The sequence below is a fragment of the Psittacula echo genome (genome assembly GCF_963264785.1).
Source record: "Psittacula echo genome assembly, chromosome: 1".
Taxonomy (NCBI): domain Eukaryota; kingdom Metazoa; phylum Chordata; class Aves; order Psittaciformes; family Psittacidae; genus Psittacula; species Psittacula echo.
The window spans coordinates 64,349,287-64,367,783 of record NC_137735.1 but is presented as its reverse complement, the minus strand read 5'-3'; the positions used below and the strand labels follow the sequence as shown (position 1 = coordinate 64,367,783).

At 34.3% G+C, this 18,497-nt stretch overlaps 1 protein-coding gene across 4 annotated transcripts in view; it reads right to left on the bottom strand.

Annotated features, from left to right (window-relative positions):
• LRBA (LPS responsive beige-like anchor protein) overlaps positions 1 to 18,497 on the bottom strand; it is a gene marked incomplete at its 5' end in the record, with an annotated part of 401,371 nt that overhangs the window by 12,609 nt on the left and 370,265 nt on the right. For all 4 annotated transcript variants that reach the window (XM_080629345.1, XM_080629347.1, XM_080629346.1 and 1 more), the window contains 2 exons: positions 614 to 715; positions 17,201 to 17,368. In XM_080629345.1, coding sequence (XP_080485471.1) covers positions 614 to 715; positions 17,201 to 17,368 — 270 coding nt within the window. The remainder of the gene's footprint in view (positions 1 to 613; positions 716 to 17,200; positions 17,369 to 18,497) is intronic.

Sequence of the window (18,497 nt, the reverse complement as noted above, 5' to 3'; positions counted from 1 at the left end):
AATGCTAAGAAAATTCCAGTTTAAAAATATGTTGGAACAGCAAATACGAAAAGTATAACAATATCCATGGAATCAATGACATTCTTTATAATTTACCTACCAAAAGTAGGTCTTTGAGAACACAGATGGGGCACATTACAAGCTTTGTAGCTAAGCTCAAAGAGCCTGAACAGAAGGACTATAAATTTTAGTTGGTTGTTTACATTTACCCTTCATCAAACAAACAAGACAGCACATTTTCTTTCTCCTGAAACTAATTTTTGTTTCTTTTCTGAGAAGTTATCCGTAACAAACATTCTTCACCATCCAGGCAGTCAAGAACTGTATCCAGCTGTATGCTATAGGCAATTACACACTGGATAAACAAACAAAAAGACATAGTAATCAGTACGCTATAATAGGGAAACTGATGTGGTCACCTCTTCTTGTAAATGTCTGAATAACCCTCAGTTTTAACATGTTTAAAAAGAGGTTTCAAATTGCACAGCAACCAAAAAAAGGTTAGCAATAAAACCACCATAAAGTTAATAAATCCTGCCTCCTGAGAATATATTCCTTTTCGTGTTAGGATTATAGCTTCATGAACAGAAGGAAATGACAACGGCTACCTTACCTTTTGAACCACTTATTACCAGGCCAAGTTCAGCACAAATGGTAGCACAGGTGATCTCATAGTCATGTCCTGTCAAAATGGCTCGAGGAGTTGCAAAATCACCTTCAATGAAAAAACAATAAAAGCAATCCTTGGTTACAGTCTATTTCGAAAATCACTGCTTTCAATCACTGAAGTGTCTTCAGTAGTCTTGCCCTTTCAGTTCATGTTCCTTACAAATCACTTCTATGCTACTGTTTGCATATGGTGGTACTGCATTCATACCTATTTATTACAGCAGCAGTATACTATAGGAATTCAGCTTGCACATTTACTAACACATATTAATATCAGAATCAGGTGTGTAGTAAAACCAAATCAAAGTTGGAGCACACAAATTTGCATTATTCCCTCCTTCTGTCTCCCCTTTTTATTTTTATTTATTATGGAGGAAGAGATATAAATTAATTACTACATTTTCCTAGAACAGGCTTAAGTAAACTTCAGTGTCATTATGACAGGAACTGAAAGGAGACACCTACAGTGCCTGAGGATGAAGTAGAACATCCACTGACTGATTTTATTTTAACCTAGTAATAGAGTTGAAACCTCAGCCTGATGTCTAGTTTCTTGTAACATGTGGAGCTTGAACCATACTCAGGATGAACTTCAAATGAGTTTGCAAAATCAGAACACCCTAACCCAATGTTAATTACCGCTGCTCCTATTAGATATTTCCTTGCAACAAGAACAAATAAAACTGGTTTGGGTTTTTTTTTTAGATTCTCTTTAGAATCAAACATATATGGGTACCATACAGAAAATGAAATTATACAACTGGTACATTTAAAGGAAGAAAAATAAAATATTCTCCAGGTGAAGACACAGAAAAGGCAAGCAAAGCACATTATTTAAATAGTTTGATAACTTCACTCACAGGTCATTAGCTGGATCACCCTCTTCAAGAGTGTTAGTGTTTCATGGAAATCACAATGTTATTTTTGTATTACCATATAATCAGTTCATACACAGCATTTTATGAAGCATTTAAACTTCAAACAATGTATCTTGGGCAATGTTATCATGTAGTTTCAGAAAGGATTAGATGAGCGTTTAAGCAGCAGGGAATAATTTCACTTCACAATACATGATGATATGTGAGATACCAACCAGGCAGTAAAGCAGTTGTGAAATCAAACTTATTTTCTTCAAAACAGAAGGTGGTTTTGCAAAGAGACAGAGTAATCACAGGGCCAACTGACTCCATTGATACTAAGGCAGCATCATTCAAATTACATTTGGGGTAGTAACTTTTCAAAACATAAAGCCAGCATAAAGTCATTAGTTTGTCCTTGTAGACCCTTAACAGAATGAGCACTACTGGTACTGGGTCTTATTAGAAATTATGGAAATACATAAAACCAGGTAGCTCCTCAGACCCTGCACATGTACAGTGAGACACTTGTGTGGAAAAGAAATGTACAGCTGGACTAGCATAAATAAAAGCTTAGCTTAGTCTCCCTATTTTACATTTTTACTCAGACCATTTGCAACACATCCCTGAGTGTCCATGTGGCTGCCACATTCAAATGGCTTTTTAGAAAAGATCATAATATATGACAAAGTATCAAATCAAGTATTTTGACCTTTCAAAATTTGATTTATTCTGCAGTTACTGTTATAACTCATATCCACAATACAAAATCTTGGAAAGTAAATAAATCTGTTTCTTCTTAGATGCATACATATACACTAAATATGTATGTGTGCATATATATACACAAACATATGAATCTATGTGATCAACATTTTAAATCTTAAAATGCTTTGGAACAACTTGCTGAATTGTCCCTCATCTCTTAATAAATAATCATTAAAAGCTATTGCTTTTGTTTCCTATAATGTTTGGCAAAACACACTCAAACCCAGGAAGTATGGCAGACAGTTCAGAAGCAAAGGAAAAACTCCCAACAAATTAGAAGCATAAGGGTAGACTTAATGACCTTTAGACACTTCTCAGGTGGCTGACCCTATGAACACTCACAAACTGTTTAGGGAAAGTTTGCTCTATTGAGCTTGTCTAGCCTAAACATGGGTCAGGCACATTAGAAGATTAATAAATCAACATTGTGTAGATGAGCCACAGATTTGTAGTTTTAGGGGAAACAGTACCTATTGCAGTCTTATTATCCAGCAACAATTTAATTTTGTTCACTGAATTCTTTCTTCCTGCTTTTCCCAAACCATAAAAAAGGAGGCAGCTTTGTGCATTTAAAGTTCCTGTTAGCTTTGGTTTTTTGGTTTGCTGTGGTTTTTTTTGGTTTTGTTTTGTTGTTATGTGTTTTTTTTTTTTAATCTTTCTTTTAAATGAACTGCCTATGTTAGCAAAATTCTAGAATTCTTGGTTTATTGCTTTCTTTTGCTTTCAGAAATTGCATTTAACACAGACTTGAACAGATCAGCAAGGAATTAATCTAATCATATACTACACATGCTAAAGAAACTTTTGAAATCAGAGAAGTTTTAAATGTACAATTTTGTAGTGGAAGTAATGAATATAAGATGTTGGAGTTAGGAGTACACATAAGAAGCAATGTCTGAATGAATATTAGGAGGTACAGATAAACAAAATCCCTATAGTAAATGTACTGCTTACAGCAACTACATGACTGTAGGCTTTACCTACATTAGACTGTCAGTAACTATACACATAAAATGTAGAGGGTAAGATTCTTAAACAGGAAGTATAAACTGAGCATAATATAATTATCACAGTCCACAGTAAAGTAAAATTACATAACTAATGCTCTCAGTCTTTTTAGAATTTGGACCTGACCAAACATAGTAAGAGTATAAAATTTACAGGTGTCAGGATCAGTGTTTTATAAATTATATTAACTGTTCACTAAATTTCATTTATTCTAAAGAAACACTTTGATGCAAAAAAGAAATGGAAAAAATCTGAATAATATCTTTAAAGAAATTAGGACTTGAATAAATACTGTAAAAGAGGAGTCGTGTGAAAAGTCAGGCTGACTCTTTTGATAAGAATGTCAAGTATTTAGGGGTTTCCAAGACTCTGATTTTCCAAATAATGGGGTCAACTTAAAAGCTGGTCATAGAGCAGAACAGATTTCTTTAAAAGCTTTTAAACTGTTATTGCTTCAGCAGATTGTCATGGTTTTCAGTAATGCAAAGAGAAAATTTTATTTTGTTGCTGGTTTAAGGGGCACCACTTCAAACTTTTCAAAATTGTTTTAGGGGAACCAGCTTGCAGACCTTTTGAAAAGCTGGAGAAGTGACTTCAAAGGGAAAAGAGTCTTTGTCTGCTAAGCAGGTTTACGACCACTGATGCAAACCCTAACTAAGGCCTCAAAAGAATACTCAGTGCATCTTTATGGAGATCCTTAAGGAAGATGAACAAGTCAAATGAAATTAAAGGTAGTTCAAATCCTAGCACTAATAACCAAGACACAACAGTTTTACAGATGTGCTTTTCTCAGCTCAGTATATAATAATATCCTTAGTCTCTGCCATTGCTGGATTGCTACTTGAGGTTGAATGTTCTAAGAATCTTAATGCCACATTCCCACTGCAAGAAATGCAGTCAATGATTTAAGTCACAGGAGGTATACAAAAAGTTATTTTCCAGTAACGGACAGAATACTTTACAGTAACTATTTAATTATTTCAAAAGAAATCTCTTACAATCCAATAAATAATTTCCGCAAAGATGTTTTCCCATAGAAAATAGGATAAAATATCACTCTTTCTTAAGTGACTGAAGTACATTTAAATCATAAAATTCAAGCTTCAGAAGATAAAAGAAGAGCACATGATACCATGTCAGCTTATAGTGGTATTTCAGTGAAAAAATGTTAGATGTTTGGAAACTATGCTTAAAAAGGAACAGTGGGATTATAGCAAAGTCAAAACTTTCTTCTAGTTTAATGACATCCAGAAGAAGATATGTCTTACTGGCTAACAAGAAATTAGTTTGTATTGCTGGGTCTTTCTCTGCTTTTTTTTTTTTTTTTTTTTTTTAGTTTCAGTGATATTGAACAAAACAGGATTATGACATTTTAAATCCATCAGTAAATTCCTAAAATGACCGCTTTCTGTATTTTCAGCACTAAGCTGTAAGAGCTGAGCCAAACACCAGAACTGTATTTAAACAAAAATATCTCCCTAAAAAGAAAACAAACTGGAGATGGACTGAAAAACTCACAATGAAATATGAGATACTCTTCCTATTATTTCTGGGTGAGATGATATGCAACACATTAAAATATAAAATATTTGAGTATGCTCTTTTTTATGTTTTATGCTGAGAAGACAATTAATTATGTTAAGTCACAGACAGCCAAATAGTCATTTCTAATTTTATTCTATGATTACAGAGACTGTAGGGAACTTTTAAATGGCAAATTAATTCTGTGATTTTATGCCAATATAAAATCCAAATTAAATGAAGCATCAGTTAATCTAACTATCTTTTTACCTATCTCTCTTCTTGCGTGATTGAGTACTTTCTCAGAAGGATACATTAACCAAAACAAATGATATATGTAAAAAAAGTCTTCTAAAAATCGTTTTACAAATTTCATAATTTTGAAGCTGCTTCATATGATGAAAACTGAGAAAAACAACAAAAGGTTTGAAATCAATTTGAGATGTATAAATATACTTATAGAATATATGACATTTGGACAAACGTGCTTTCAGCAAAATGTAAGTAAATCAAGAAAATTAATTTGCTGCTAGGCTTCTGTGTTGATTATATAGCAAGTTTCAGAGCTTAATTACATCAAAGTGATGACTGTCAGATATTATATAAACTCTGTATATTAACATTATTTTTAGATCATACAGAGTAAATATTTAAATAACAGCCAACTGTTTAAAAACCTATTTCTCGCGCAGAAAATCTAGGTCTTTGATGGATGCAAGATCTTACTAAAGTGATACCACACAATATTACTGACATACTCCTAAAACTTCAGTTTGAATAATCTTTCCTTTGTAAATATGCATTTTTATGTAACAATGTAATCTTTTCATATTATCTAAGAACTTCATTGTTGTGCCATTCTTCACATGACACTCCATCACAGCATTTCCTCTAATTCCTTCAAACTATTTCCCATCTGTTCAGACTTCTTTTAAGACAAAAAGTACAACCTTATGACTAGATGCAAGTTTTGGTTTTGCAAAAGACATTTCAGCCATACATTTTCTGAAAAAGGGACAATATCTTTGAACAACATAGCATTCTATCCTGAAGCAGAATTTAAAAACATAAACCACAGAAGATGACATAGTTCTGTTACATTTGTTCAGTGAAGAAAAAAATATATATTTATCTTGAAGAATTCATTTCAGCAAATATAACAGAGGAAAGGCTTACTGTACTCCTTCCTGAGTCACAATGTGCAATTCAGTACTAAAACTAGACATTGTGTCAAGACAACAGGTTCACTGTGTTTCCAAAATAAACACAGTAAAGAAAAAGATTTAACAGGCCTTCGTGAACCGGGTATTACAGTTCAGATTGCAGAAGTCAATAACCCCCAGCCTCTTAATTCCTACACCATGTGCAAAGCAAAGCTTTCTGGAATGAGTTCGCCTTTGCTGGGAAATCATCCGCTGGAAGTCCTGGAAGTCATTCAGCAGGACTCCTCCCACTGAATACAGACCTTTTTGAAGCCCCTGGAAAGTATCTGCAGGTGAATATTCAGGGTCAGTGTACACTCATATTTTAATATTTGCACCATCTCTACTTCATAAACTGCTACTTAAATATCAGCTTTGAAGTTTTAAAACACTGTCTTATTCGTTTGAGAATCACAGTATGTTAGAGATTGAAAGGGACCTCAAAAATGAGAATGTTCTAAAACAACTTTATGAAGGGGCTTCTTTTTGTTTATGCTAAAAAATAATCTATTTTCTTCATATTTCTCTTTCTATTCCATTACTTAGTAAGCCCAAGAAAAAACAAAACAAAACAAAACACCACAACTTCAACAGAAAAGACCCATCAGGCAATTATTTCAGTCAGAAATAGCACCTACCGAGTAACTGCTGTAAAACAGTCATGCTGAGACTGACCACTAGTTGAAACTTACATAGTATTTCATACCTTGGGCAGAAAATTATCTGAGATGAAAGGTTTTATATGAGAATTGAACTCAATTTGACAGGTTTTTGTTTGTTAGTTTGTTTAATATTGAAGTCCTATATTAAAATAATTTATTCTTAAAATAAGAAAAATGTATCACTGCAAAATAATACTGGTCCATAACTGCATGCATAAAAGTCTGTGCTTTAGCTATTTGATTGCTTTTGTAAAGTTAGTTTCAAACCAGTGCACCAGTAGTATATTGCACTGGAGAGATGCTTACCACCTTCACATATCAATGTAACTAGGAACACCAATGGGACGCACCAAACGCAGAGCATACACAAATTAGCCGTCTTTTTAAAAGTAACTGTTTTAAACCAGATACTTTTTCAATGAAGCAGGCTATAATTCTAATTACATATAGCATTCTTGCACTCAGCAAAGTGATGCTTATCCTGTGATGCTAGTGTTAACAGAATTTAGATCCAGAAACACTTAAAAAATTATTTCTTACCTAAGTGACGATTATTGTATTGACCAAATAATTTTTACAACATTTAAGTTAGCAATTTTATTCATGACTGTAAGTTATAATATCTTCTTCAGTATTCTGTTCTGTCTTAGATGATATAGATTTCAAACTGAATGGTTATTTTTCCAGCAACCAAACAAGGTACATCACCCACCACTATGCATATGGTACACATTAAGGTTATGTTCATTTACTATATAATTCCTTTTACCACATCAACTATTAGTTACAAGTTGTAAATATAGCATTGGTTTTTTCTGGAATCAAAAGTCTGCATTACATTATGACACACTAAATATCCTTATCCTTCTGAAGAATTTCATGCATATAGTTTCAGTGACACCTAAAGCTGGATACTGACAAAAAAAGCAGCATCCAAACTCTCTGTTTCTAGTCTTGAAATACATACTGCCTTCAACTGAGTTTGGATTGGGCCCTAAAACTCACTCTAAAATGCTACTTGCAATTACTCTGACTGACAAATCCTGAAACACAGTCTCTATTAGCCCGTTGAAAACGAGGATGATACAGATGCAGTGCTTAACACTGTAGGACATACTTTTAGCCAAAACAAATATTTATAGCACACAAACTTACATGCTCATCAGTACCAGATCACTATGATTACTTAAATGCTTTCCAAGCCATCAGTGAATGCTATTGCATTTCAGTGAAGACATTGTCCTCATACGTATCTATAGCATGACTTTCTTGGCATTATATAAATACAAAATCATATTGCTTATTCAGCACCATATGATATACCAGAATTCATCCACCTGTTATACATCTCATCTTCTTTTAGTTTAAATATTTGGAGGCTAGAACCGTCATTCATATGTGATTTATAGAGTACTTGGAGGAATGAGGCCTCAACCTCTTTGAGGTATCAATGTGTTACAGTTTAAAAAACAAACGACAGTGACCTTTTGTAGCTGTATAATTTAAGGCTCTGTTCTAGATTCATGCAGATAGATCCAGTACTCGCTGCACTGGCTACAACAGTGCCCCAGTAAAGACACAGGGAGTTGTAGGACTAATCACAGCATAAGGGCCTTCTGTCCATTAAGCTTTCATGAGGCTTTCAAGACTACAGTGATAATGCAATAAATGTGAGGCAGAAGAATATTTTGTTGTTGTTACCCTTTTCAAAACATGCTACAGATACTTTTCTAAGCCTTGTGGGTCTTCCCTGTGAAATAGATTTTACTGAATTTGACTTACAACAGGAATAAAAAGATTTAATATTGCACTTGCTAAATCTCTAGTAAAAAAGAAAAAAGTATTCAGTTTCTTTTTATAGTCTTTACAGCACTTAAAAAAATACTCCTGACCTATTTCTGTTTCAGTTTATACGTTAACTGTAAACTCACATTGCATTTTCTAACTATAATTTTAATTAAAAGTATAAAGACTGTATTTCTGGGTTGGGTTTCACCCCATCACCCCCCAAAAAAATATGTGAAAAATATGTATATTTGAAACATTTTACCAAGCAGAGCTTTGGAGAGTCAGTCCCAAGATCAGCTTTCAACTCAATGCCAGCAGATGGTGCTAAAAGGATTCTTACATTATATACACAATATTGTGCTACAGTGTCTAGCCATTTTTGAGAAACAAAGAATATTTGTTATGTCCTGCAGTTAAACAGTGTTAAAATAATATTAAATTATTTACTGGCTTTTTTAAAAGAAGGACTCACACAATAACATAATGTGTGTGGGGATAAAAAATAAACGTGCCACTAAAAGCCTAAAGGAGCACATGGAGGCTGTTTTAAACTCTCAGTGCTGTGTTATAGAGCAACAGTCTTAACAGACTGACTACAGTGAATGGCATCTACAGCGAATGGCATCTACAGCCTTAATAGCTGCAGCAATTCCAAACATATTTTAGTATTTGTAGGCTATGCAAATTTTTAGCTATTATGGTAGACTACCATTTGACAGAAATGAACAATAGTAGCAGAATTGCCATTACTAATACGATTACTTATTTTATGGACATTCTGGTAGTCTTACTACTCAGCATGATAAATGCAAAAGGGGACACTGACAGACTAGTTTTTTACAACTACTTCCCTATTAATTTTTTAAGAAAATAAGTTGTTACGCAAACCACTTCCAAATTGTTTTAATAATCATTAAAATTCTAAATGAATATTTATGCTATAAACATTCTTTAGAAATGTGCAACCTTATCTTCTCTATTATCATTGGTTTTGAAACTTAAAAGATCATGCAGAAACTTGGGAACCAAGATATAGGTTAATTCAAAATGAGGATAAGGATGGAGGAAGAAGGCAAAGAGGGGTTTTCACTACAAAGTTAACAGCAGACTTACGACCTGCTTGAAATCCGTGGAACTGTTCACTGCGTACAGAGGCAAGCATGTATGAAAATCTTCACAAAATTAAGGTTTAAGGGATTAATATGTCTTAAGTACAAAGAAATTATTAGCCATGACATTACTCTTTAATGAACCAATACAAAGATGCTCATCGGGTCATACTTTCAATGTTTAAGTCACCTGCATTATCCACTTAATTAAGTATCAAGCACTCATTTATAAAAAGTTAAAATTTGTAAACTGAAAAATGTGTGTAGCAGTTGATGAAAGACAGATGTTTTCTCTTTTGCTACTATTACTATAACAATTAAAACTAATGATTTCTCTAGTCTCAAGACCATAGGTTTAATTTAGGAACAACGATAATTGATAACAAGTCCTTTCGGTATTCAAATACTTATTTAGAAATTGTAGCTACAAAAAAGCCCCAATAAAAGACAGTTTCTTTTCGAAGTAGCTTGGATATTAGCTAGATTGTTCTTTGGCAAAACAGGAATCTGGTGATTGAATTTTGAACCCTCTGGGAGATTCCATATTTTATAAATTGAAAAGATGATGCATATTAAAAAATTGACCTGATAAAGATATTCTACATGTTAGAAGTAGTAAAAGTGTTCAGTGAATACTCTCAATTAAATCTCAGTTAAATCCAGTAACTGTCTTTTTGAAGTATGAAATAATGTGCTTACATCCACATGTGCCCTGCTACACAGCTACACTACTAAAGCCATTTCTCTAACACACTTCAGAAAACCTGAATATAGTACCCTTTAAAAGATATAGAACTATACAACGAATGTACCCCCATAATCTTCATGACGCAAATGTGATGCATACACAGAGTAACATTTTCCAGTTTCATGGGATGACATAAAAGAGGGAATATAATTTGCTTTATTCACATATGTGTGGAAGATCAATGCAATAACTCAGAAGACATTAGTATTAGCAATAGTAGTACAGTTATACACAGACTCTACATTTCATTGGTACTGAATATCTCAATCAGTTAAGCCTTGATTTCATTAAAGAAATAAAATTTCTAAATTAGGTATCTTTTTGTTTTCCAAGTATGAAAAATAAAAATTTATTATGACCAATCTGTAGATATTTTGAAAGCAATAGAACAGTCTCTCTATATTCTATATATATTCATATGGTATGATTTTAACCAATAGATATGATTATAACCAATACAGCAAAACAGATCAAAACCATGGTGGTGAAAGGGACTTACATAAAAGTGATGAAGGTATAAGAGTGTCCAATATGCTTTATAAGGGAAAGAACAAGGACAACAAGATAATTTTTGAAGCATTTGGGGAGATAGGTTTCTACAGATACATGGCAAGTTAAGTCTACAGAAAAACAAAATTAAAAGTAATAAGGATACTAGCGAAAACCACTGCAATACAGCAGAAGAATAAGGCAGACAAGAAGATGGAAGCCTGGCACAACTAAAGCTCTCCAGTGACTGTAAACACAGGAAAGTCAAGCAGAAAGAACAAAATAAGTGAGATTTTTTTCTGAACCAGTGTAAGAGACAATGTTTGATCAAGTAAGGACAAAACCAGGATACCCAAGCATAGATGAGATGCAACTAACAATGATGTCAGGAGTAACAGTCATTCTATAAACACAGAAATACGTTACGTTTTCATGAGAAGTTGGTCTGTTATTAAAAGTAACCAATCCTAATAGTTGATGCCATACATCTATAAGTATTTCTGTAAAAGTCTTCAGTAAAAAAAGCCAACTGCAGTCAGGCAGCAAATATAAATAAAAGCAGCAGTAAGAACTGTTGTCTCAATTAGAGAAGAACTAAATGAGGTAAGTGTTTGGAACTCAAATGGCCTGATAATACTGATTTGAGGATACTTTGAAACTACATAATCCCTGAGTTGTAACTGTTGTTTTATGGATACGAGGTCAGGTTCTGCAAGACTAAAAAAAATCTTGTGTTATTTAAGAAGCAGGAAAAATAAAACTGAGAAATTAGACAGCAGACTGCTTAATCCCAACAGAAAAAATTACTGGCAGAACATTTATATTTATACTTTTATATGTATATGTATATATATATACACACAGAGTTTCTTAGAAGAAAGCAAGGAGATGAGTAACAGCTGATTTGGATTTGTTATGAACAAATCATGTCAAAGCAATTTTTTTTCATGCAATGGCAGTTACAGTAACTGTGGCCAGGGAGACATCACATATTTTTACATCCGTAAGGACTCTGGCACTGTTTCACATGGGCAATTTCTTACCGAAAATAGGGAAGCACATGTTTAGAAGATGCTACTATAGATCAGATGAAAACCGGTTGGAAAGCTTTATTCAGAAAGCTATTAATTGTCAAAATGGCAAATGTATCGATGGGAATTCCTGAGCTGTGTACTATTTATTATTTTCTTTAATGACCAATTTGATAGACTAAAACTACAAATTGCATTTGCAGACATGAGTTGTTGCAAATGTGCTGGAGGACTCAGTAAGAATTCAAAATTATATTCAAATTTGATAAATTGGAGAAACAGTCTCAAATAATATACAATTAAGAAAGTTCGAAGACAAGGTTCCAGAATCAAACTACAGAGAAAAGGAGAAACAATTGAGTAGATGGTGATTCTTCAGAGAAGAAATTTATATTGGCTTATACACTTAAAGAATTAACATTATCATGCTGTTTTGAAACAGATATCCCGGGGGAAGTAAAAGTACTGGTCTGTAAAACAGGTTGCTTTCTACTTATAACTGGAAAGGCTTCAACTGCATTACTGGGTCTATTTTGAGGAAGACACAACTGAAGAGGAAAGGAACCCAAAAAAAAAAAAAAAAAAAAAAAAAGAAAAAAAAAAAAAATTCAGAAGCCTAGAAAAGCATGAGTTCTGGCAAAAGACAGAAATAATATTGTTAGTAAATCTGGAAGCAAAAAATTGCATGTAATGATAATCCAAATAACTGAAAATTGTTGCAAGGAGCAAATAAACATACAAGAATAAACATATAAGAAATGACAGAATGCAGCTGTTGCAAAAAAAGAACTGGATACTAGGCTGAACACTGGGAAAAGGTCGCTAATGATAGGTCTTCTAAGGCCCCAAAATGTATTTGCCCAAGTTTTTAACAGAAGGTTGGACAAACATCAGTCAAGAATGCTTTTGGTGTAGTTAAGCTTTCTCTGGGAAAAGAGAATAGATCAGGTGACCAAACCTCCTGCCCCCTATTTCCTATGGTTCCCTGATTACAAAGTAAAATGCAATCCCTCAACCTAGGAAATGTCCAAACACTGAGAGTTGCCACTTGAGCTTCAAAGCCAGAGTGGGACCTGAAAGTGATGCACATCATTTATATGCTAATGAATTCTCTCATCTCTTTTCTCAAGCCATCACACACAGTTCCTCCTCTCTGCCCCCACTTCTCGACTCCTCTCCACCTCCACCCCATTAGGCCAGGCAAGTGCAAAACATGGCATCTTTCCACAAGCATACCATCCTCTCCCAGTAGCCTCTACACATTCTACCACCTTATTCAGAAACACAAGTCCTGAAGCATAATGTCATGTCTCCAAGCTATACCTTGCTATTAGATCCAAGCTTCTTAAAAATGCAAAAGCCAAACTTGTGATACAGATCACACATGGGCTTTAAGAGGTAGCAAGTGGAGGGTTACACCCTCTCCTCTCTACATCCCCCACCTCACCAAAGCAAGCCACATGACAAGGAGAGAAAAATAAATGCCCCTTACACTATGCAAAGTGACTTTACATCTCCATAGTAAATTATGCTAATTAATGTGAACTCAAAATGGCTTAGGGCTATTCTAAAGGATACAACTACTTCAGATCCTCTGCTCTGTTCTGAATTATTCCTAGGCTTGGTCAGAGACTGTCCACAGAAACATTTCTGCACCAGAAAAGGCCTGTGCACCAAAGTGAAGTACTGCTATGCTTCTATATTTTCAAAACCAATTAATTTAGAAAGAAAAAAACCCTACATTTGATCAAAGAGCATGGTGAAATATTTTTTTTGAATTTCAGGTTTTAATTTGAGAAGCAAAAAAGAACTTAACCTAAATGTAATCAAGCTGTTTTGTGAAGAATAGAAATAGTTTCCAGCAGATGTGTCTCATGTAGGAATTTTATATCTTTGAGATTTAAATCAATCAAATTTGGTTTACATTGATTAATGCATTCAAGAGTTATTAGGGAGAAACTAGACAGTGAGACTGCATAGGTGTAATTTCTTTTAGAAGTCATCTGAAAAATTAAACAATTTAAATAGTGAATATTTCAGTAATATATTTCTTCTGCTAAACCAAAACCATAAAGAATTTTCCCATACAGTCCAGTTGGTCATCAAATTGTCCTCAAGGGCAATTTTATCAATAAAGACTATCAAACAAAACACTTATTTATCACATATGCCATAGCCTACCTGACTTGTCAACTTAAGTACCATTCTGAATCATAAATACATGCTGCCAGAGATCAAGAGCTCAACTGCTTCCTAAAGTAACAAAACCAGAAAAAGCAACCTAAATAAAATGTAACTGGGGGAGTAGCGGGTGCCCAATGGGATAGTATTTAGGGTAGCCTGATCATACTAGTCTGCTGAGTGATGTATATCAGAGGCAACAGGTACTAGGAAAGGAGGAAAGAAATGCTCCTGGTTTAGATTATTTTTGTTGAAACTACTCTGGCATCATGATTTGGTACAGTGCCATTGGATGCATGTTGCTGTGAAGTCATTTTAAGATGGAAATTAGAGATACTTATATAGAGAAAAAAATTGGAAAGAAGTATCAAGTTTGAGAGTATCTAAAATTCCAACAAACAGTGCTGATCAAAAGCAAGAATAAACTATATTTTGAGGTAGAAAATCATAAGTTCCTAATACAAAAAGACATCAGACAAGTTAAATACCTAGCATCCCACAAATGGATGGAAGTTACAGTTGCACAGGGCTCAAAACCAACAAGTCTGCTGGCGCTTTCCATTTCCGACAAAATCAAAACTAAGCAGAAACAGCTCTTTCTATTCACCTTTCAAAAAAATTTGACTGAACAGAGATGCCTATAGACAGCTCTTTCTGGGAAAAATTAACCCCCCCAGATTACCATCTCTTTGAAGCAGAAGCTGTCTTTTACTATACACATGTCTAGGTCTATGTATAGTGCCATGAGATTCCAATTCATATCAAGGGCTTCCAGGCATGCTTACATAATGCAACTAGTAAACATAGGAGACACTGCACGTCCCTAAAAGTACAAGTTTCATATAACTGCAAACAGACTTACCATGTAGCTATTGCTCAATTCTAAACATAAACTAGTTAAATAAATAAACATAAAAAATAGTTAAAATAACCCAGTATTATTTTAAAAATGGAAAAATTTTAATAAGTTAGAAATTTACATTAGAGAAGACAGTCAACAGATTATAACAAAATCTACCTCTTCTAGTTAGATACTATGTATAAAATCTCAGTATGTGATCTGTTAAGGTCATAAAGAAGCCTACAGCCTCAAGGTCTTGTTCACAAAGCAGGCAAGACTGGCAAATACTTAACAAGAACTTCTCAGGACAGGCCTAAGAATTCACAAAGATGGACTACAGTTGCAGGCTTTGAAAACACTGTAAGGAGACATCTACAGATGTTCATTGCTGCAAACCAAAGGGTTTGCTCCTCAAAAGGGCAGTTTTGCCCTTCAGGATTTACAAGTTCACTTGACTGTCAAGCTTTTAAGCTCCTTTTCACAGACTTTCAGGAGTTTTCAAGTTTACAACTCTGCAAAATATTGTGCAGAGTTTGCATTTTCTTTAAACTGACAGACTGCAAAATATATATACAGCATTCACAGAGATTTCCTCCTCAACCAAAGCCATATTTATTTAAAGATGCTCATAAAATTCTGCCAGCTACACTCTAGAAAAGCTCCCATCTCTTGAATCGGGCTATTGGAAGGAAGATGGGAATAGTTTGCTCACATCTTCCACCTGAAGATTCCGCAACTGTGTGACCTGCAGTTCTGTTTCTTCTTCAGTTTTTAAATAGTTTTCAGTCAACATCAAATAATTTGCAAGTTAAACTCAGATATTCATTCTCATATTAATTAGTTGTGCATCTTTGAACTAGTTCACAGGACGCAATTTCAGCCAAACCACCTCTTTTTTTTTCAAATTCAAATAACTGCAGTTGAGTAACAGATTGAGTATGGAACACAAGTTTTACCAAACTGATTAATTCGGAAGATGTCAGATATTGTTTACATTATATGGAATTATATACCAGTTGTAACTGCAATATATGCCAGACAAACAATACCTCTTGTTTTCCAGATGTCTGTTTCTTCCTCTGAAGGCAGCAGGTATGTTTTTACTAATATTTAAACAAGGTCAAAGAGAGTATGGGAAAAACACTCTTCTTAAGACAGACAGAATATACTGCTTCTTACCCCTTTTCTTCAGGGCATTTTCCCTGTGGCTTTACAGGATCTCTGGATATGATGCACCCCTCTATTCATATATGTAAACTCTCGTGAGCTGTCTTGAAAGCCTCTCACTCCTGTGAAGTGGCTCACTCAGGCTTTTTCTCAAGTTGCATGTCTGCCTTTTTCTTTGCTTTAGGAATCATAAATTCATTTTTCTTGTGATGTGAAACTGGCATAACAACAAGATCACTTTCTACCTTTCCTGTTGCATAAGGCAGGCACAACAGAGTTGAACAGTCACAGTGTTTCATTGTTTCCCATAGAAAATTTTGGGGTAAAAAAAAAGTATCTTAATGAGTAAAAGGATTTGGGATTTCCTGGGAAATGGTGCAAGATGGAAGAGATTAAATTTTTTGGCAAGTGCAGGGTGAGTTTGGGTGGGGAGGGGTTAAAATTTAATTAGGCTAAAGCAGGGTTATTCTGACTTATTAGCTTGGTTATATGGTATGAACCCTGTTGCTTGCACTGGAACCTATTAAAATGCCTAATACGTCAGAGGGAGGATTAGGCACGTAGCACCTAAACTAAAAAAGTTTTGAGTTTGCTTCTTTAATCCGTCCCATGTGTCTGCCCTTCCTTCACGTAAGTGTCCTGCTCCAGCCATTACACATCTCATTACAATGACCTTTAAGTTAAACTTCACTGTCTGCGTAACAGTACAGCTGTGAGAACCTATATGCTTAAGACTAGAGTTGCATAAAATACACTCTGCTTTGGAGCAACGTACAGTCTTTTTGTTTTAAACAACAATTAATGACATTGTCGTGTTGAGAGAAAAATATTTAGTCAGGTTGAGCAGGACATATAAAAATGGAGTTCCCTTCTCTCACTCCCAGAGCCACTCATTCCCAATTGAATAGTGACAAGAAAAAGAAATATATTTGTAATGTTCAGTATTCTATAGCTTTAAAAAATAGTTCTGCTTGTGCTGCAAAGCAAGCACTGTTTACCCTCAATTCTTTAAACCAGAACTAATCACAACTACAAATAAAAAATGAGCACTGTACTTTGACATTAATGTTACCTAAAATTTTGTCATGCAAAATGTTCACTCTTTGAAGCTACTTTTAGACAGCATCTTTATAAAACAGCTTTTTCTGGTTTTGCTTACCTCTTGGGTTATCACCAATGATACTGGTTTTGCCATTCCAGTACCAGAGCAGCAACGTTGCATCACGTGATCCTGAGAGAATGTAACAATTTCCTCCAATATAGGATTCAGAACGAGCAAGACAGGTTACAACATCCCAGTGTCCAAATATTACTTGCATCAGTTTACCTGAAACACATAAAATTTATTGCTTTAAAATGATGCTTTCATTCTTTCTAAGGCAAATTACATATATTATATTCAGAAATATTTTCTTTATTAAGAAAAAAAGATTCCAGAAACAACCATACTTAAGAGTGCTATTTTTTTTTTTCTTGATTTGGTGGAAACTTATTTAAAAGTGCAGTAGTCCATACAGTCCATACAAAAAATATTTAGAGTCCATAAATTTTATACTTTATTCAAAGGCCAATCATGCTAGAAGGTTTTTTTTAATTTTATATGTTTACCTTCACTTCAAAGACAGGAAACAAGATGGGATTCTCTTTTAAGGCAAGTTTAAGATACATTTACTGATGAAAGTAATTAATAGTAAAAAAGAAAATTTGATGATGATTTGGGAAATGGAGTCAGAAGTTACAGAACACCTAGGACTCGGAAGAAATTGGTAGTGTGAGAGCTTCTTAGAAAATATAGCATATGCAGCTTTTGAGCATCTCCTTAAACAGAGAAAAGGAGATTTAGATGAAAAATTACTCTTGTACCCAGGTTTTCCATCACCATTTAGACACTTGCCAATAATTTCTACCAGCATCTCTCCCTATTAAGAATTTCAGAAAACCTCAGAAAAAAGACCTGTAAAAAATTCTCTTACCTATTGCATATAGGACAAACTCCTGTACCGCTGGTAAAAGACATAAATGTTAAAAAGAAAGGAAAGCCTAGGCAGTTAAAAATGAGCCATCCAAGAGTCTGTATAAACATGAGCATGACTATCACCTTTTAACCTTAACTAAATAGAACAATATTTTCAGGAAAATGTAAATTTGGATCCACTCATGCATATTGGATTTGCATGTGGGAGAGGAAACACATGTAAGGTCACCCACAGTAGATCTATGCCAGACCACCCAGCCAGAGCCTGGCTCCTACACAGTAAAACACATCATGTGTCCTGCCAGCAGCACACATGACCTTATGAGATGAGAATGTAAGCACTAAAATCCATCTCACTGAATTTACTGAAGGTTAGTAACTGCAGATTTTGTAGAGACAAGACAAAAGATACATACACGCCCATTATGTGTGTGTGCCTACTTGGCCCATTCAGATAACATTGGCCAGGCCAAATTCTGCC